Raw genomic sequence first — 20,297 nt, forward strand, 5'->3', positions numbered from 1 at the left:
GGTCTTGCACCCCTGGAGCAGGAGGTGGGGTCCAGAGCTGGCACTGATGGATTAATGCAACCACTGTGCTCAAGTGCCCAGAGAAGCTGTGGCTGCCCCATCCCTGGCAGTGCTCAAGGCCAGGTTGGACACAGGGGCTTGGAGCAAGCTGCTCTGGTGGAAGGGGTCCCTGCCCGTGGCAGGGGTTGGAGCTGGAGGAGCTTTAAGGTCCCTTCCAACTCAATCCACTCTGGGATCCTACAAGTAGAGCTGTGGGTCCCGGATCCCACCATCCCCAAGAGCCAGAAGGGCTCATCCCACCAGAGCTGCAGCCTCAGGTGCACTGGGAGGAGGAACGTGCCCCAGGAGCAGACGCTGCCTGCGCCATCCCAGAGCTCCCGGACGGGTCGGGCGGCTCAGCCCCGGCGCACAGCAGGGCAATGGGCAGGACTCCCCGGTGACCCCGCTCGGGGCAGCGCACGCTGCTCATCACACCCTGCTCACCGCACGCCCGGCGCTGCCCGAGGGTGACGTGTCCCTTGGTCACCGCGGCGCCACGGCCCGGCTCCAGCCTCATCCCTTGCGGTGCCCTCGGAGCAAAGCAGCCCAATTCCGGGTGTGCGGAGCCCCGAGGAGCAGCCAGGACACAGCGCCGGCTCCAGCCTGGGTGGATTTCACACCTGGAACGTGCTTCCCAGAATCCCCCCCAGCGCTGGCGGCGCCGGATTGTTGGTGCTGTGAATGCGGGTTAAGATCCTGCCTTGTTTTGTGGAGATGGGAATTGCTGGTTTGGGAGGAAAGGGAGATGTGGAGAGCAGGTCCTACCTCCTGAAATCATTTCATCTTCCCATTCCTGTGCTGTGCAGTGGGACCCTGGGGTCTCCCTTTGCATCCGCAGCAGCACAGGGAAATGCTCCAGGATCCCTTCCCTGTCCCTCATTAAATCCCCCCAAGCCCAGAGATGGAATTTGCCTTTTCCCTTGACTTTTGATCAATTATTCATCTCCCAAGAGCTGTTTGCTCCCCTTCTGCGAGGCAGAGGAGCTGCAGACGCTGCTGCAGCTGCAGGAGGGGAGGACTCACTCAGAGCCCAGCTCCTGCTGCTGGACAATGGGAATGGGGGAGCTGGGTGCAGAAAACCAACAAAAAGGCAATCAGCAAACTGGAAACTTGGATCTGCTGCAGGATCTTGGATGCTGCAGCCCCGTGGGCCTGGCTCCGTGGGGATCAACTCTGGGAAGCAGAGGCTGCTCCGTGTGAAGGTGGGCAGGATGCTCAGCCCTGTTCCCATGGCTGCTGCCCAGGCTCCTCCCGGGGTGGCTGTTTCCTTTCTCCAGCAATAGGACTGTTTTCAGCAGCTCTTTGATTATTCTCTTTATCAGCTGAAATCTCTCCTGGAGCTTTTAACTCCAGCAGCCAACCCCGCTCATCCCAGCCCCGCTGGTCCCAGCCCCGGCCATCCCCGCCTGCCTTAACAGCCTCTGCCAGAACAATCAGGTTTTGATGGCTCCAAAGAGCCACTCAGGACGATTCAGCTCCATGGCCTGGATCACTCCGCAGCAGCTTTGTCCCTCTCCCTGGAAAAGCAGCGTTCCCCCTCCCAGCCTTTCCCATGGGTGCTGCCATGTGCCAAGCGTCCACGGCCCTCACAGCAAAGCTGCACAACACGCCACTGGCAAAGGGGAGGGTGATTAACACCAGCCCTAATGAGCAGTTGCAGTGGTTGGGGTGCATGCGATCCCAAAGATTTGACTTCCCACTCCCCAAATTCCCATCCTTGGGTGAACTCCATGGGAATGGCGGCTGTGGAATGTGGGTGCTTCCCTCTGCACCTGCACAGCTCAGCCCCAGCCGGTGCTTCCCAGGGGTGTGATATTGATCCCTGTGTCCCCCACGGGCACAGCCCCAGCCCTGCTGCCCTCTCCCCCACCCCAAAGGCTCCTCATGGGCACCCCTGCTGCAAAGAACCCCCCACTCCGGAGCCAAGGGCTGGGGTGGCACCATTCCAACTCTGTCCCAGGCAAAGGCAGGAGCAGGGAGGAGCCAGTCCTGGGGCTTGGACGTGCCTCTTGCTCAGAGCATCCCAGCCTGGATTGCAGTTGGGATTCTGGCTGCTGCCCCCCCTCCGCACTGCCCCAACCGGGGGGAATGTTTCCACACGCAGGCATGAATCAGCCCCAGTGCAAGGAACCCATCTGGGCTGGAGCAATGGATCCATCTGGGAATGGGGGAAGGGAGGAACCTGCAGGCGCAGCTCTTCCAGAGGCTGTGCCTGGAGTCTTCCCACTTCCAGGAGACGCAGGTCAAGCCCTCAGAGCACCTGCTCTGTGGCCAGGAAAGGGTCCCAGTGGGAGATCTTGGCTGCTCACTCCTGGCACAGTCCACCCGAACTGATACCTTCAGGTCAAACCCTCCAATTCTGAGGTTTTCTTTGTGTTGAGCACTGGGGACCCCAACACAAGAGGGACGTGGAGTTGCTGGAGTGAGTCTGGAGGAGGCCACAGAGATGCTGCGAGGGCTGGAGCAGCTCTGCTCTGGAGCCAGGCTGGGAGAGCTGGGCTGGGGCAGCCTGGAGAAGAGAAGGCTCCTGAAGGGGAGACCTGAGAGCAGCTCCAGTGCCTAAAGGGGCTGCAGGAAACCTGGAGAGGGGCTTGGGACAAGGGCCTATAGGGACAGGCCAAGGGGAATGGCTTGAACCTGCCAGAGGGGAGACTGAGATGAGCTCTTAGGCAGAAGCTCTTCCCTGTGAGGGTGCTGAGGCGCTGGCACAGGGTGCCCAGAGAAGCTGTGGCTGCCCCATCCCTGGCAGTGCTCAAGGCCAGGTTGAACACAGGGGCTTGGAGCAAGCTGCTCCAGTGGAAGGTGTCCCTGCCCATGGCAGGGGTTGGAACTGGATGAGTTTTAAGGCCCCTTCCAACCCAAACCAGTTCAGGATTTTAGGCTGATTCTAATTTCCAGCTCTCCTGGAACCAGCGGCTCTTCCCCCACCTGGTTAATCATTCACAGGGTGCCTGGAGAAACAGCTCTGCCACAGCCCTTGAGAGGGCCATTTCCCAGCTGGAGACAGAGGTGTGTGTCCAAAGGGATGATCCATGGAGAAAGGCATGAATTAGCAGGGCAGGAGGCAGAGACCAGCAGCACCAGCCCGGGGCAGAGCTGGTCACCCCAGCGTGGGGCTTTGTGAGGATCAGGGAGCTCGGAACCTGCATCAAAGATTAAGCATTAAACCCACAATCACCAGTATTAAAACCACGGATTAAAGTTCAGAGCGCTCCCCTCTCCTCTTCCAGGGACTCACCTGCTTTAATGCCCTTACAAATCCGGGCTGGATTCGGAGGGAATGGGGGAAACATCTGCCCTGGGGAGGTACAAATGTGCCAAGTGCATCCCACTGACACAGGATTCCAAAGCAAAGCCCCACCAACACTTTGGAAAGGCAGGAGAGAAACTAAATCCACCAATACTGCTATGAATCCCGGTGAGAATGAGCTGTTTGTACCAGGTTTTCCCCTCATCCACCACTTCAGTGCCTGTTGAGTGACTGGAAGGAGCCCAGTACACACCAGTCCTGGGGGGGGGGGGGGAGTTTAAGACAAGGTTCTGCAGGGCAAGCTTGGAGAGGTGGTGGGTTTTTTACTTCCAGTTAATTCCACTTGGTTTCCCTGCAGTCAGTGCAGGGCTGGAAGCACAGAGGCAGAAATCATGAAGGCACCAGGTCCCCAGCTCCAGTAGCACCTGACCCCTTCCAGGGCAGGTCCCCATCACTGTAGGCGTTTGGGGTGTCTCACAGCCCCTTGAGCTGTGCTTCACTCGGGAAATAAAGACAAGACAGAGCCAAAGGCTGTTGTGAAGGAGACATTTACTGGCCCAAGAGGTGCCCAATGTGGTGTCTCTGCCCTTCAGCAGGAGCCCCACAACATCACCCGCTTGTGCCATGGCTTTTCTTCCCGCAGGAATCCCATGTCGGTGCCTCCACGCGGAGCCGCATCCCTGCGGATCACGGCCGCGGCTCTTCTTTGCCCTTGTGGTAGTCGGGGGGGGTGTACTTCCCTTCCTTGATCAGCTTGTCCCGCTGCTTCAGGATGGTTTTCAGCCGCGCAGCCTGGCCGAGCACACACACACGGGGGGGGGAAGCACTCAAGGGGTCCCCAAAGTTGTGTGCATGCAGAGCCCCCCCCACGCTGCCCTGGGGCTCAGCTCCTGCAACACTTTCACGTTGTTACAACACGTTTTACTATTAATAATAACCACGGGTTGAGCCCACAGGGGAACAGCAGCTTCCCCATCGCTGCTGAGCACTGGAGGGGGGGCTCGCAGCAAGGGGCCTGCAGAGCCCACAGCACCCCTGGGGAAGGGGGCACAGCCCCGCTCCAGCCTCCCCGGCCCCACTCACCAGCTTGGTGCGGTGCATGCACTCCATGAAGTCCTCGTACTCGGGCTGGCACTCGCGGCGGGCGCGGGTCTGGCCCAGGCCGTGCCCGCACTCCACCCACTCCCGCTCGAAGGCGTGACAGGCGCCGGCGTTGCCGTGCGGCTGCGGCATGCTCTGCCGCAGCAGCCACCGGTCCACATCGATGCCCAGCTGCTGCTGCAGGTCCCAGAACGGCATGGCTCCGCGCCTGTCGCCTCACGGCCGCGCTCACGACGCTGACACCCCCGGGGCAAGGATGGGCCGCCGCCGTCCTTCACGGGCCTTTCACGACGCTGCCCACCGTCAAGCGAGACCGCAACCGCGACACTCGCGCCGCGCTTTACGGCTGGGAGGCTCCGGCGGAGCCAGAGAGATGAGATGAGCCAGAGGCACGAGCAGCCTTCCCCGCTAGAGCGCCCCTGGCGGGGCGGAGGAGAGGCCGCCCGCCGCGCCCCAGCGTCCCCTGCCGGCCGCTGCGGCTGCTTCCGAGGCTCTCCCAGCGTCCCCAATGCTCCCAATGCTCCCACTGCTCCCACTGCTTCCAATGCTCCCAATGCTCCCAATGCTCCCAATGCTCCCAATGCTCCCAATGCTCCCAATGCTCCCACTGCTTCCACTGCTTCCACTGCTTCCACTGCTTCCAATGCTCCCAATGCTCCCACTGCTCCCACTGCTTCCAATGCTCCCAATGCTCCCAATGCTCCCAATGCTCCCACTGCTTCCACTGCTTCCACTGCTCCCACTGCTTCCAATGCTCCCAATGCTCCCAATGCTCCCAATGCTCCCACTGCTTCCACTGCTCCCAATGCTCCCACTGCTCCCGCTGCTCCCAATGCTCCCAGTGCTTCCACTGCTCCCAGTGCTCCCAATGCTCTCAGTGCTCCCAATGCTCCCACTGCTCCCACTGCTCCCACTGCTCCCACTGCTCCCAGTGCTCCCACTGCTCCCAATGCTCCCAATGCTCCCACTGCTCCCACTGCTCCCAGTGCTCCCAATGCTTCCAGTGCTCCCAATGCTCCCGCTGCTCCCACTGCTCCCAGTGCTCCCAATGCTCCCGCTGCTCCCGCTGCTCCCAATGCTCCCACTGCTCCCAGTGCTCCCCATCCCCACACTTCAGGCCCCCCCAGTGCCCCCAGTGCTCCCAGTCCCTGGTCTCTCACTGTGTCCCGGTTCTTCCACACTCACCCTCCCTATTCCCATATCCCAGCAGTGTCCGAGGTTTGGGTGGACAACCCCACCTTCCCTATGAGCACAGCACCCAGCTGCCTATTGCAGCCTGATTCCTGTTCCGGAAGCTCTGGACAACCGGTAATTCCATAACTCCCAGAGCCCAAACCTGCTCGGCCCCATCGCTCCCCCAGCAGCACACACAGCACATGGGCAGGAGAAACAGGCTTTATGGTACGGGCTTCAAAGGCTTCACCACGGGGCGATGCCAGCGGCAGGCAGGATGCGTCCCGTGCTCCCGGTGCTCAGATGATCCCGGCTGGAGCGAAGACTGGGGTGACACAGAGTGACTCTGCCATCTCCCAGCCGCAGGACAGGGGGGTGCAGATGCTCTCGTGGTCATCTCCGGGTTGTGGTGGCTTCCCAAGGAAGAGCTGGACGGTTTTCCTGTGGGAGGGAGACACGGCAGAGAGCAGCTCCTCATGGAATGCTGCAGGATAGGGCTGGGAAAGGGGGAGCTCAGGGGCTCCCGTGTGTTCCCAGAGCCAGAGGTGGCTTCCCCAGCAACAAACTGCTTCAAGCCTGTCAAGGCTTAAAAACCAGAGGAGTTTTGCCTCTGAAACCAGGTTTTTCCAGCTTCTGGCACTCAGATTTGACCCCTTCCCTTGGGCAAAGAGCCCAGGTGGAAATCAAGGCAGTGCTTCCCATGGGATTCACCCCATCCCCGGCACCCTGCTCACACAGGGCTGCTTCTTACCAGGCCGTGCGGGACATGGCATAGGTGACGTGGGGCTGGGGCCCCCCCGGGGGGGCCGTGCTGATGCTGTAGGCACCCATGTCCTCAAAAATGAGCCAGTCCCCGACCTGCAGCTGGGGCAGGGCCAGGCCGTCGGCCAGGCGGTCATCTGCATGGCCAAGGGGGCCCCGGAGGCTGCTGCTGTGGGAGGGGTGGTCAGGGCAGGGTCTCTGCAGGGAAACGATGGGGTATCCATTGGGAATGAGGGCTTCCCGGAGCCACAGGGACCCGGTTCATCCCCACCCACCCCGGGAGCCCACGAAGCTCTGCTGGTTCATCCCGGCAGCGTCAGCCCCGGGGCTCCTGCTCTCTGCTATGGAGCCCAGGGGCACAGGGGAGGGTTGGGCTCGATGCCACCCACCACGAGGGACCCTCTGGGCTGTCCCCAGCCAGGCTGGATCCTCACCTTGGGCAGCTGAGGTGTGGGGCAGGGGCTGTCAAACAGGAGGCAGCTGAAGGCGCCGTAGATGCCGTCGCTGAGGTGATAGACGAGGTTCTTCTTGTTGGCAGGGTCCTCCTCCGGAGAGGAGCAGGGAGAGGGCTCAGGGGGGCTCGGGCACTCGGGGGGGCTCGTCCCATCCCATGCACCGTCAGAGCTGGGATGCTCCATGGGGGCCTCCTCCCTGGCAGTGATGGTGGCAGCCAGGGTGAAGGCAGAGGTGATGTAGTATCGCCCGGGTCGCGCCATGATCTCCACTCTGCGGCCATCCGGGAAGTACGAGTCCAGGGCAGAGTTTATCACAGCAGCCATCTGGAGGGGAGGAAGGGGATGGGCGCAAACCGAAACAGGGCAGGTTCAGGTTGGAGATAGGGAAATAGTTCCCTATGAGGGTGCTGAGGCGCTGGCCCAGGGTGCCCAGAGAAGCTGTGGCTGCCCCATCCCTGGCAGTGTTCAAGGCCAGGTTGGACACAGGGGCTTGGAGCAAGCTGCTCCAGTGGAAGGGGTCCCTGCCCGTGGAGCTGGGTGAGCTTTAAGGTCCCTTCCAACCCAGATCATTCCATGACTCCATGATAAGATGTTCCCCCTGGGCTAGCTCAGCCCCTCTGCAGGAGCCAAACCCAGGGACCCTCCACTCTCTGCCCACTGACCCAGGCACAAGACCCATGTACCTCTTTGAACCGGGCCCTGGTGTCCTCGGTGCCAGGGAATCCCCCTCCGATGTCCAGGAGGCGCATCTGGAAGCCCAGCTCCGTGCCCATGTCAAAGGCCAGTTGTGCCGCAGCCACAGCCTGCGCGAAGGCCTGAGGCTCCAGGCCACGGCTCCCGAGGTGGAAGCTGAGGAACAGTCCCTGGTTCAGCAGGGTTTGTGTCCCCAGTGAGCAGGGAGGGGGGACACAGCACTGGGACCATCGCTCACCGGGTCCCACACACCATCCCAATGCCGAGTGCCTGACCGGCCCCTCAGAGCCCCCCACATCCTCTCTGAGGTCCAAACCTGCCCCAAACTGGTCCCAACAAGGGTCAACATCCCCAGGTCCCTGCCTTCACCTCACTCCCCACCAGAGCAGCTGGTGGCTCCGAGGACCTCTGTGCGGTCCCTATGGATGAAGGACCATGCACTGTACCTGATGCCAACCACCTCCACAGCCTGCTCCTTCGCCATCTCCAGCAGGTGCCTGCAAGACTTGAGTGTGGTCCCAAACCTCATGCTCGGATGGGCAGAAGGGCTGGAGTCAGCAGCGATACCCAACAACATCCTGCAGAGCAAAGCCACCCGGTGCTGAGGGGTTTCAGGCCCTCTATCACCCCACAGCCACCCCACAGCTCCTACACCAGCTGCCCCCTGTGCAGTGATGCTGCCGGACACCCACCGAGCCCCAGGATGGCTCCGGGCCACCTTGCTCAGCTCCACCTCGTTGTCAAAGGCCATGAGCTGCACCCCGTGGCTCGCTGCATACTTGATGTGGGCAACCTGCTTGCAGGGGCTGCTGTAGAAGATCTTGTCAGGGGGGACTCCGATGCTCTGGACCCATGCGATCTCTGCCTGCAGGGACACAACACACACATTGGCACCACGCTGAGCCCTGGGCCAGCATCGCAGCCTCGGCTTTGCCGGGGAACAGCCACAGGAGCTCAAAGGGATCACACTGGACCTTGTCCTGGTAGGGGCAGGCTGCGGCAAGATGTTTACGAGTGGAATGAGACCAGGAGGAGAGGAAACAAGTGGGTTTAGCAGGTATGGGGTTGGTGCATGTGTCCCCTGTAAGCTGCAGTGGGGGTGACAGTGGCAGCGTTGGTCTGATCTGTCACAACCCTGCACTTTCTCCTCCTGGTACCATTTAACTGTGTACAAGTGGCTCAACTTTGGTTCCTCCCTGGAATCTGGCTATCGCAGGAGGGAGCAGGGAGCTTTAAAGCCACCAGGAGTTGGATGGTTGCGGCAGCAGCACCCCAGGGACCTGCCTTGCCACCAGCCAGGGCACCACTTCCAGAGGCAGGAATGAGGGTCAGAGGGAACAAGCCTGAGCTGCCAGAGAGGCCATGGATTTCTGAGCTGTGCCGGGAGGGTTTTGTCACCTTGTGAGGAGAAACCTGAGCCCTGCCACTTTCTCACACATCACAGAATCAACCAGGTTGGAAAAGACCTTTACGGTCAAGCCCAGCTATTAAATACCCAAAGGAGGCTTCCCTGAAGCTGTCCTCCCACAGCCCTACCTTGTTGGTACAGGCAAAGCCTGTCCCCAGCTCCGCCAGCAGCCGGATCACTCCTTCACTGCTGTTGCACTTAACCGGGAAGAACGGTTTCACACGGGGTAAGGCCTTCAGGAACTGCAGATGTTTCTTCACGATGTCCCCCAGGTCTGCCACGAAGAAGGCTTGCTGGTCACCCTAGGGGAAAGCTGCAGTGAGCAGCACTGGCCTCCCCGTGCCAACCTCTGCCAAGGGAGCAGCGAGCATCGGCCCTCACCGCCTGGCACGGCTCCACCAGGAGGTTCTCCAGGAGGTCTCTGGTGGTGAAGCCCTCCTCCACCATCATGAAGTTGGACTCGTTCAAGTACCCGTTCATGGCTGAGGTGCGGTAACGTGAGTTTGAGGCCTTCTCGAGTAGGGTTTCGCTTCTAAGTATGCAACACACTGGGAAAAGAAGGAAAGGAATGAGAGAAGCAAGGCCCAGAAGCTCCACCAGTGTACACCAGAACAGCCCGAGCTCCCCACCTCGCAGCTCAGGCACCAACACAGTTAACACCAAAGCCAAGTTCACTGCAAAGCAGATGGCCTATAGATGCCAGAACACGTCCCATCACGCTCTGGCATGTAGCTGGATCTGCTGTACGTTGCGTGGGATGAAGTTCCCTTGTGATTTTCCTGTCTCACGGACCCAGGCACACAGCCCCATGGAAAGAGGCATCCTGACAGAGCACAGCACAGGCCACTCGCTGAGGATGGTCTGGATCCCTGCTGTGATTCCAGTTTCATTTCCCTCCCATGACACAGGGTGTGGAGCAAGGGGACAAGTTAAGCTGCAGGGTGTTTCCTGGCTCGCACACTGAGCTTTAAGCTCACACACTTGGCTTCCCTGGATCCACCCCATCCCGTAACACAGGGAGCTGACAACCCAGCTCAAGCTCACATGGAACATTCCCACTCCAGCTCCAGCTCCAGGGCTTTTACAGAGCTCCCTGACCTGTAGTGAGTGGGAGACAGAGGTTTCACTTCTCCGAGCTGCATCTCCTCCTCTGCAGAGACCTTACAACACTCTGGAGGGGCACTAGGAGAAGGCCCACACTGACCTGGAGCAGCAGGATGGTGCCATGCATTGAGCAAGCACTGCCAGTGAATTCCAGAGATGGGGAACGGGGTAAAAAATGGGGTTTGAGGCTCTTAAAGCTCCATACTTGGGAAAGGAGAGTGGCTCCTCCAGCTGTGCCCTTCACTCCCCATCACCAACCAGCCCTTCACCCACCCTGGCTGGCACAGAAATGATGAGCATTTAAGTGGGTCATTCCTGCCAGCCCATGCCACAGACAGACATTGCCTCCTTACCAGGGTCTGATGCCTCCTTCCCAAGGTCTTATCCCTCCTTTCCAAGGTCTGATGCCTCCTTCCCAGTGCCTAGACACAACGCCAGGGGGGTCCCCAAGGAAGGCCGAGCTCCCGCTGCACCCCGAGGCGTTGCTGTTGCTGGGGGTCCGAGGTCTCTGGCCGGAAGCAGGGCGAGGGGTTAGTGAGGGGCACTGAGCCGTCATTCCCAACATTCAGCAAGCACAAGCATCCCTCCTCAGCCGCCCCGGCTGTGCCGGGCAAACCGGCTTCCCGGCAGCCCCCCGCAGCCCCGTGTCATCCCCCCGCAGTTACCTTAGCAAGCATTTAAACAGGTTATGCCCATGGGCCTCGCAGGAGAATGAACTGGCCCCAGCGGTGCCTCTTGTCCTGCCCCAACTCCGTGCCTGCCCCGTGCCCCCAGACCCTGTATTTGGGGGCCCTGCACCCGTTGTATCCCAGCACCCCTCTCCTTGCTCTGCCGCCCAACCGTAGCCATGGCAACCAAACCCAGGCACCCCATTGGCTGAGCTGCCTCGGAGCATCCTTCATCCCTTCTGAGGAACGCTCCACCCCTCGCCCACCGTATCCAGGGCTGGGGCTGTCCCCAGCAAACACCCCGACCCCCACTGAGCCCCCCCCGCACCGGCAGCTCGCCCCCAGCCCTCCTGCAGCCAGTCATTGTGTGCGCAGGGACCATGGAGGGGAAGGGAGCCCAAAATACCTCCGAGATACTGCTGCCAGGGGAAGGAGGCTTCCTGCAGATTAAACCCTGTCTGGCTGGCACACCGGCTGGGGGGGTGGGTCAGGAAGCCCACATGGACTGATTCTGCCCTGATGCTGCTGCTGCCAGCTTCGGTGGGTTCCCCAGCAGCAGATCCAGCTCTGCCATCCACGCACATGCCCCGTTTGATCCCTTAGTCCTGCCTTTGGCTGCATTTGCGCACTTGGAAACGGTTCCACTGCTCCATCCAGCAAACACTGCAGGCTGAGCAGGGCATTTCTGTCTTGTTTCATTTACAGTGCCCTCTCCGGTGTCACTGAGGAGACAATGCTCTCTCTCAGCTGCCCCTGCAGAGGAGGTGAAAGGGAGAGACTTATCCTGGATACTCAACACTGTGGTCTTGGCTTTGCCGGGAGCTCTCTTGGCAACCAGGGCAAAGGGAGCTCTTGTCTCATGTAAGACCCTGGCTCAGACCGCAGCCAGAGCCGCGCAGGACTGGGGGAGCGGCGCAGAGAGCAGGGCAGCGTGCCGCAGAGCACCGCAGTGTGCCGGGCTGTGCCGTGACACAGGCCAGCAGCGCCTGCAGCGCGGGGAGCACGCTGAGCCCACGGCCACGCGCGGCGCGCTCCCGCCACGCAGTGCCGCGAAACCACGCCCACTTCCAGCGAGACCACGCCCATCGCCCGTGCAACCACGCCCCTTCGCCGCTAAACCACGCCCATAGGCTATGAAGCCCGCCCACGAGTCACGTGGCTGCCGGCGTCCCCGCCCATTGGCCGCGGGGCGGGGCTGGCGCGCAGTTGGCGGCGGCCATGGCTCCGAGCGTGCAGCCAGGCGATGGCCGCGGGCAGGCCACGGGTCCGGGGCTTCGCCGGGGCATCCGCGCGGTGCTGCTGGGTCCGCCCGGCGCGGGCAAGGGCACGCAGGTGAGGGGGCACCGGGGGGCGGCGGTCTTAACCGGAGCGGCGGCGGGACCGGCCCGCTCGGCTCTGGAGTGACGCCGGTGTCCGGCTTCGCTTCCCTCGCCGAGGCAATGGGGCGGGCGGCCTGCCCTGACCCGGGGGGCTCCGTGCCTCTTTCCGTTGGGGCTCAGCCGTACGCCTGTACCCGTGCACTGGGGCTCTTTGTCCCGGTCCTCTCTCTACGGGCGGCCGCAGGGACCCGGTATCCGGGCCCCGAAACCGGCGCTCCCGAGTCCCGCCGGGCCCTGCCACGTGTTTGCCGGCCGCAGAGTGGGAACAAGGCCGCGCTGTGGTTTTATCCCCTGGCTGGGCCTCAGCCCCTCGGAGCCCTCCCGCTGAGCTCCCCCCCCCCGGTGTGTCTGTGTCCCCCCGCAGGCCCCGAAGCTGGCAGAGACCTACTGCGTGTGCCACCTAGCAACCGGCGACATGCTGCGGGCCATGGTGGCCTCGGGCTCCGACCTGGGCAAGCGCCTCAAGGAGACGATGGACGCCGGGAAGCTGGTGGGTACCGGGGGTGTGCTGGGAGGGGAGGCGGGTGGCAGCGCTGGAATGGGAGCAGCCCAAATCCACCTGGTAATTAGAAGCTTGGTGACAAAAGGGGAGGGAGGCAGATTGCAGGGTGAGGGCAGGGGCGGGGGTTTCCCTTCTCATTATCCTGCAGGAGTAAACACCCTCTCTAAACACCATTCCTCTTCAGAGTTGCTCCTTGCTTACCAGCAGCCTGTGTCCGTCTTTGTGCTTGGGTGGGGTGCAAGGGGTTCCCTGGGTCCTCAGCGCTGAGGTGAAGCTTTGTCCTTGGAGCTGCAGGATGTTACAGTGATGCTTTGTAGCTCTGGTCTCACTTCACATCGTACCTGGGCTCCTCTGGGCTGGATGACTTTGTTCAGAGGGTCCCAGCTCTGCATAAAAGCCATTTGCCTGTAACTGTAAGGCAAAAATAGATGTAGGGGTGTTGCTGAGGTAGTTACAGTGGGTACTGGGTAATGCTGTGCAAGGGAGATGCTTTGGATCCCCAGGGGACAAGAGCTGGGGCCTCTGACACACTGCTTTTCTGAGGGTCTTGCCAAAATGACTGAAGTATGTCATTAGGGACAGCCAATTGCAGTGATGTGCCCCAAAACAAAGGGGTATGGGGCAGATCCTGGGCATTGCTGCTGGCTCATGGGCTCACAGCCCCCCACAGAGACTTTGCAGGCTGCAGGTTGGGAGGACAACGTGGCGTAGCTCCAGCTTTCACTCCAGGCTTGCATTGCAACACCGAGCCTGCAATAGCCCAGCTGGTTATGAAAGATAGGACTGTTATCTGGCAGTGCCGAGGCTATCTGCCACGTGTGTGTGGGGCAGCTCCACAGGGCTGCTGTGCAGGTACGGCCTAGCACCATGCTCTGGCTCTGTGATAACTTGGCTGGGCCACAGCACAGCCTGAGGATGGGGCTTTGGGCTTGATTAGGAAGCAGAACTCCTTTCTCTGAAGGCAGTAATCAGGAACGCACAGAAGGGACTTGGTGCTTCACCCAAGCTCCCCCCCATCCCAGGGTGCTTGTTTGTGTGTTGGCACAGTCTGATCCCTGATCCTGCTGGGTCTCAGCTGCGGGTGTTGGAGAAAACAGCTCTGCTGAGGAGAGCTGCTCCTGAATAAACAGCTATTGTTGGGGCTGCTGTGCCTGTTAGTGCTTCCCAAACGGTGCTAATCCCGGCTGTATGTGGGAAAAACCAGGCAGCGAGGGCAGAGCTTGTCAGCCATTGAAGGCATTTACCTTCACAGGAGGTTTATGAGTCAATGAGCAACTGTTTCACCCTTCCTGGCTTCTGCAGGGCCCTGTGGGTGAAGGTACAAAGTAACAGAAGTAGAGGTTATGTTGTGACCTCCCTCATCTCCAGAGTTTGCCTTCAGGCTCCTGGTGTCACTTGAAACCCAGCAACCTTTGGAACAGAGATGTGGTAGCACTGGTCCAAGTCCCTGGCGTGGAATGTGGCAGTAGCCACATGGTGGTGGGTGACACCCATGGCAGGGAGTGCTTCAGGTCTGAACACGCAGCTTCCATCCTGTTCACTCCTGTCTGCAGGCACCAGGAATGCTTGTACAAACAGCCTGGTGTGAGTAGAGCAGCTCTGGAGGTGCTGTGTGTAAAATCGGGGTGTCCTAGAATCACTTGGGGTGGAAAAGACCTTTACGATCCCTCCTGTGCCTCCTCCCCAGGTGAGTGATGAGATGGTGGTGGAGCTGATCGAGAACAACCTGGACTCCCCTCCCTGCAAGAACGGCTTCCTCCTGGACGGCTTCCCACGCACGGTGAAGCAGGCGGAAATGGTACGTGTGAGCTGCTGCTCCAGCATCTCCTCCCTCCGGGGACACCAGCTCCTCTGCCGCTCTCCTGCTGAGGTGGGTACTTTCTCTTGCAGCTGGATGAGCTCCTGGACAAGAGGAGAGAGAAGCTGGACTCTGTCATCGAGTTCAGCATTCCTGACTCCTTGCTGATCCGGAGAATCACCGGGCGGTAAATCCTTTTCTCCCACTCGGGATGTGGGGTTTCCTACTCTGAGTGTGGTGACCCAGGTCAGCCTTTAGGCTGTGCTCTTGCTCTTCTGGAGCTGTTGTTGCTCCTTTATGCAGGAGAAGGCTCCAGGGAGACCTTAAAACGGTCTTCCAGTATCTAAAGGGGGCTTACAGGAAATCTGGAGAGGGGCTTTGGACAAGGGCCTGTAGGGCCAGGCCAAGGGGAATGGCTTTAACCTGCCAGAGGGGAGGCTGAGATGAGCTCTTAGGCAGAAGCTCTTCCCTGTGAGGGTGCTGAGGTGCTGGCCCAGGGTGCCCAGAGAAGCTGTGGCTGCCCCATCCCTGGCAGTGTTCAAGGCCAGGTTGGACACAGGGGCTTGGAGCAAGCTGCTCCAGTGGAAGGGGTCCCTGCCCGTGGCAGGGGTTGGAGCTGGATGAGCTCTAAGGCCAAACCACTCTAGGATTCTGTGTTCTGTATTTTAGCACTGCTGAGCATCCTGTCTGGGGTCAGTTGTGGCCCATGATGTCCCCTGTTTGCCCTGTGTCACCCTCCCATCTCCAGGAGCTGGCTCTCTTCCCCGGGAAAGCATAAAGTGAAAGCTTCATCTCTTAGCACAGCTGCTTTTTTCAGGCTTCTGAAGAGGCCCTTGGTACAGAAATAACCAGAAGAGCTTTTTTCTGAGCACAGAGAGGCTGATGGGGCTGCTCTTGCAGATGTTCAGATGCTGCTGAGTTTGAGGTTCAGGAGAGCTTGTCCTTTGCTGACTCTTGCTTTCTGTCTTAGGCTGATTCACCCAGCAAGCGGCCGCTCTTATCACGAGGAGTTCAGACCCCCGAAAGAGCACATGAAGGACGATGTATGTGAGCTCCCCAGGCTGCAGCTTCCCTTGCTTTGGGTTTAGCTGATGCTTTGCAGCTTCCCTGGAAAAAACTCATTGCTTTCCTTCTCTCCTACCTCCTGTCCTGGCTTTCTGGGGAGCGTGGGGCAGCCTGGGGTGACAGCACGGGATGAGTGAAGGGCATGGCTGTTCCATGGAGCCATGCAGGACTCTGTCCATAGCTGAAGTTGCAGTGGGTTGTGACTGGTTTCCCTCCTGGGGAGCAACTGTAGCCTGCTCTTAAGGCTCCTTTGGCTTCTTTTAGCAAGCAGAGCGGTGTGTGGCGACATGGCCATGATGCTGAATCCTCCTCTCTTCAGTGACTGCTCTGGGACTGTGCTGGGTTCGCCCCGCTCTCCCCTGCAGAGCCGGGCATCGCTCCTGCAGCTCAGAGCTGTGTTTGGAGGAGGGGAGCATGGGTTGTGAGAGCTGCAGAGCGAAGGGGGCCGCGTGCCAGGCTGCAGCCAGCTGGAGACTGTCCCCTTGCTTCTCCCAGGTCACTGGAGAGCCCCTGATCCGCCGTTCAGACGACAATGAAACAGCCCTGAGGACGCGCCTGAAGGCCTATCACACCCAGACCTCCCCCCTGGTGTCCTACTACAGCAAGCGTGGGATCCACACGGCCGTGGATGCCTCCCAGTCTCCTGACGTGGTGTTTGCCAGCATCCTGGCAGCCTTCTCAAAAGCGACATGTAAAGACCTGGTTATGTTCATTTAGGGCTCTGTCCCAGGACGGAGCTCTCGCTTTTCTCTCTGTCTCTCCATGTCTGTCTCTGGGGCTGGGAGGGTGAAGAGCTGAGCAGAGTAGAAGAGGAGGGAGGAGGCGATGCGGCCCAAGGCAGGGCTGTGCTGATTCCCTATTAAAGGAGCTGTTAACGGTCTCTCTCTCGGGATCTGTGTCTGCGGATGCCGGAGCTTTGGCCTCTAGAGGTCGCGGCGAGCCCGGGCATCCGCTGCCAGGAGCGGGGTTTGCATCCCCTTGGCTCTAAAGGCTTTTGTTTCGCTCTAGGAGCTGAACTTCCAGCTCCTCCTGGTTGCTCCCCAGCAGGAGGTTGGGAAGCAGGCCGGGGTGCTGGGTAGGTGATGCTCTGTTGGCTGTAGGCAATGAAACACGGTTACTTTAGGAAGCAGTGAAGGGCTTTCTGTGTGTGTGTCACCTGGGGAGGGACAGTTTGAGTGCTGCTGCTCAGGGCTGGCTGAGAGCTTGTCCTGGTTCTATGGGTGTTATTCTCTGTGGGGCTGGTTTACCTGAGAGCTCAGCCCATCTTCCTCCCATTCTGATGGGGTTTTAGGGCAGAAGAGTTGGGGTAAGAGAGCTGGGGAGGTTTCAGCCGCTCCTCATTTGTGGGCCCTAATCTAGCAAATATTAGTGAGGTGCTTTGTGCTTTAACAACTTGAAGTCTCTAGTCAGAGCCTAACAGTCACTGTGGTGATCTGAGGACAAGAAAAGGACATGGGCTTTATCTCTTCACTTTTGCCTTGGCTTTGGCCAAGAAGATGAAGATGTGTTGAGCTGCTCCTGATCCCACAGTCTAAATAAAGCCTTATTGCCAAACAAATGCTTTCTCAAGGCCTGAGGCAGCGTTGTTAACCACTGGCTTCATGTGCCCTTGAGCCAGCGGCCCTCATTGTGAGCTCATGGAGAAGTCTTTGTTCCTTGAGCACATCCTGCTGCTCCATTAGGATACTGTGTGCGGTGTCTTAGTGCCATTATACTGTGCTGCGGTGACCCTGCAGGGCTGCTGGTGGCCTTTGCCCATGTGGGACTCCAGCCTGGCCTGGAGGACCCTGCTCTCAGTGCAGTCTGGCCCAGATGAGACTTTGGCCTTTAGCCTTCCATGTGTTATGGAGTGATTTGGTGGTGGTGGAGTCCCCTCCTGTTTGGAGGAGTTGAGCTGTCTCCCTCCCACACTGAGCTCTGGGGACTGTGTGTCCGCTCCGGATGCCTCATCCTCCGGAATCCCTTGCTCTTTTTCTTGGGAGCTTCTCTTTTTGTCTGAGAATCACTCTGTGTCTTCTGCCATCCTTTCCAGGGAAACCCACCTCTTCCAGTAAACTGGGAATACCATGGGGAACTGAAAGCCCTTGACTTGTTGCTCTTGAAAGCACATGGCTGCAGGGAGAGAGGGGGTGGAAGTAAATGGTGCTGGTTTCCTCAGCAGCCGTCAGGGTCCACTGGGATCCCCTAGCCCTGGTGTGGGGCACAGGACTGTGGGGCTCCAGGGGAGCGTGTGTTAGAGCTGCCGCAGTGTCTCTGTGACTATAAAGAAGGTCTGAGTGGAAGCAGCTTTTAGCTGAAAGCATCTTGAAGAGAGTCAGAGCTGCAGCTCCCTGCACGCTGCTGTAATCCAGGGAAGGCTTCCCAAGCAGTTGACATTCCTGGATCTGGCCACGGTTTTCCTCCGCAGCAAGAACAATGTGTTCTACGCTCTTGTTTCTTTCCCCCCCTTTGTGCTCACTTTGCATCCAGCTCGCAGCCTTTTCCTGCCTTAAACCATGATTACTTTGGGGCTTTTCTTTATTTTTTTCCCTAAATCTTTGTTTTTGTTCCCATTTATTCCAGCTGAGTGACTCCACGAAGCAGATGAGACACCACCACACGCTGCACACTGCTACAACACCCATTGCAGCAGGGAAGGGGGGGTATGACTGATGGGAGGGGGGGAAGGAGGTGGCAGACAAGGGGCTTGGGGGCTGATTTGGTTGGCTTTTGGTTGGATTCCTTATTCAGCACAATCATTGTGAAGAGGAGATGGGCTTCTCCTTCAAATCACTGACTGGGGAGGCATAACCATGGCACAGGCTGAAACATCCCCAGCAGGGACCAGGTCCCTGGCCTGGGGCGGGGGGGGGATAGATGCTATCCCAGGCTTCTCTCCTGGGTACCTTGAGGCTACTGCTGTGATTTTCTTGCTATCAGCGAGGACCAAACTGAACAAATGACTCATGGAAAGGCCAAGGGAAAAAAAAGATGCCAGGTCTTTTCCTGGAAGTTTTGTTGTTCTTGTTCTGCTGCATTCCTGAGCCCTGCACAGGGACTGCTCAGGGCTGCTCTGGGCTGAGCAGAGGGGCTGTGGCTCTAGTCCCAGCCTGCCTTGGCAATGGGGTGGCTTCACTGTGACCACGCTGGAATTCTCACAATGCTGGAGAAATGCAAAAGAGCCTTTTTTCTGGAATGATTGCAGAGCTAACAGGGAATGGGGCTGGTTTTGCATTTCTTTTGAGCTCAAATGGTGCCTTTGTCTGACCTCTGACTCAAGAATAAAATAACCCCTTTACATTTTTGTACCTGTTGCTGTGTCCTCTTTGCCCTGCAGGCTATGGGAGAGGAGCTGGATGCCACTGTAGGCAACTAACACTGGGCCTGCTCCTGTCTTGAGGATGTTCTGTGCGGTTGGAACTGTGGCTTGGAATTCCTCTTCTTCCTCTTCCCTGCTGGATATGTTCTAATGCTTTATCACCATAGCAATGGTGTCTTCTGGTTTGCTCTCCCGTTTCTTCAGGCATGGCACTGAAAGCACTGAGCCCTCTGTGTATCCTGACCCTTTCTGGCCAAAGCTCCTTTCAGGGATGGAATTCCAAGCCTCTTCTACCTTCCCTCCATACTACCAGTGTGTGCAGGAGCTGATGTTATTTCCTTCTCTCCTCCTGCAGCAACTGGAAGCCTCGTGCTTTGTCCTCTGCTCGGTTGCTTTCTGCCTGTTGTAGCTTCTTGTGTCTGTTCCCCTCCACTGGTGCTTCTTGAAGTACAAAGGGCAAAATCTGCTCTAACACAGGGAACGAGAGCAGTTCCTGGCCTCCCCTTACCCCGTTTCTGTGCTCTGATGGGTTTAGCACCTCTCTGTACCTCCACTTAGCATTCCCTCCCTGTTGAAGGCAAGTTTGTGGTGTCCTTGCCTTGGTTCTTTTGCTGATGGATGTTAAGCCGGGCTCTTCCTCATTGTTTGGGATTGAGTCCTCTACTGCTTGCCTGCTGCTGTTTAAAACCTGTTCTGCCTGCTCCTCCTGGCTTTCTGGTACGTGGGACGGAGGAGTCCTGGCTCCTCTGAGCTGGGCTGCTTCTGTTTGATCCTTACCTACGTGTGGAGCATGAAATGAGCTGTGGGGAGGCTGTTTACCTCAAGCCTGCATCCTCTGGAGCTGGCTCTGTTCTGTGACCCGTCCCTCTCATGCTGCCCTTGACTCTTTCCCACCGCGCATGCAGCTCTGCAGGTGCTGCAGCTTCCTTCTGTTCCCCCATTCCGTTCCAGCAAGCTGCTTATCAGGCACTCTTTGAAAACTCTGCTCGTGTTTCATCCTCGCAATTATTCAGCAACTATAAAAGGGGAAAATTCCTATTTATAGCCCAAGGACCAGCATCAAATAGGACACTGAATTCTCGCTGATAGAGGAAGTGACCTGTTCTCTAATGCAGAGATATTTCTGCTGAAAAGAAGCAGCCTCTTGGATGGGGGAGGGCTGAGAAGCTCTGGGCCATTGCTTCCCATTAAAAATGTGCTGCAGTCCTAAAAATACAATATCTGCCCTTCTCCCCTGCTGCTGGAGCCATCTGTGACAATGAGAGTGCAGGAAAACCTTCGTGGTACTAAGAATGAGCCCACCGACTCCTGAGGGTCTGGTTTGGAGCTGGGCTTGCTCTTCTGCTCCATACCTGATCTCTGACCTTGATTTCGGAGTGAGAAGTGACCGCAAAGGGTACCTGCTGCGGGCAAGCAGCACAGAGCCCCTGTCTGTACCGTTTATATCATGGTGCACATGGACATAGCCCTGAGATGGAAAGAGCAGAGGGGCTGAGGAACAAAGAACTTGTGGAGAACAGTGAATGGAGGGGTGGAAAGGGCAAGGAGCACCAGGGACACAGGTGGGGAATGGCTGTGGATAAGGCGAGTGCCTGTTTTTGC

At 58.7% G+C, this 20,297-nt stretch overlaps 3 protein-coding genes across 5 annotated transcripts; 1 reads left to right on the forward strand and 2 right to left on the reverse strand.

Annotated features, from left to right (window-relative positions):
• Positions 1-3,823: 3,823 nt before the first annotated feature.
• On the reverse strand, positions 3,824-4,713 carry NDUFS5 (NADH:ubiquinone oxidoreductase subunit S5). Of its 2 annotated transcripts, none has more exons than XM_080632533.1 (2): positions 4,373-4,713; positions 3,824-4,179 (listed from the first exon to the last, which is right to left on the reverse strand). In XM_080632533.1, the coding sequence occupies exons 1-2, from the start codon at positions 4,586-4,588 to the stop codon at positions 4,117-4,119; spliced, it is 279 nt and encodes a 92-aa protein (XP_080488659.1). In that variant the 5' UTR covers positions 4,589-4,713; the 3' UTR covers positions 3,824-4,116. The 2 variants fall into 2 exon arrangements, with proteins under 2 accessions (XP_080488659.1, XP_080488658.1); XM_080632532.1 differs by having other exon boundaries at positions 3,824-4,081; positions 4,373-4,709.
• A 1,054-nt stretch (positions 4,714-5,767) lies between these two features.
• AZIN2 (antizyme inhibitor 2) lies at positions 5,768-14,214 on the reverse strand. The gene is made up of 11 exons (XM_080632288.1): positions 12,736-14,214; positions 11,060-11,406; positions 10,339-10,493; positions 9,263-9,429; positions 9,010-9,183; positions 8,166-8,338; positions 7,920-8,051; positions 7,464-7,629; positions 6,760-7,104; positions 6,315-6,523; positions 5,768-6,004 (listed from the first exon to the last, which is right to left on the reverse strand). The coding sequence occupies exons 4-11, from the start codon at positions 9,359-9,361 to the stop codon at positions 5,863-5,865; spliced, it is 1,440 nt and encodes a 479-aa protein (XP_080488414.1). The 5' UTR covers positions 9,362-9,429; positions 10,339-10,493; positions 11,060-11,406; positions 12,736-14,214; the 3' UTR covers positions 5,768-5,862.
• AK2 (adenylate kinase 2) lies at positions 11,819-18,684 on the forward strand. Of its 2 annotated transcripts, XM_080632290.1 has the most exons (7): positions 11,820-11,985; positions 12,397-12,522; positions 14,222-14,332; positions 14,425-14,519; positions 15,303-15,375; positions 15,893-16,088; positions 17,960-18,684. In XM_080632290.1, the coding sequence occupies exons 1-7, from the start codon at positions 11,872-11,874 to the stop codon at positions 17,965-17,967; spliced, it is 723 nt and encodes a 240-aa protein (XP_080488416.1). In that variant the 5' UTR covers positions 11,820-11,871; the 3' UTR covers positions 17,968-18,684. The 2 variants fall into 2 exon arrangements, with proteins under 2 accessions (XP_080488415.1, XP_080488416.1); XM_080632289.1 differs by lacking the exon at positions 17,960-18,684 and having other exon boundaries at positions 11,819-11,985; positions 15,893-17,953.
• The last annotated feature ends 1,613 nt before the right edge of the window (positions 18,685-20,297 follow it).

Source organism: Psittacula echo (genome assembly GCF_963264785.1).
Source record: "Psittacula echo genome assembly, chromosome: 21".
Taxonomy (NCBI): Eukaryota; Metazoa; Chordata; class Aves; order Psittaciformes; family Psittacidae; genus Psittacula; species Psittacula echo.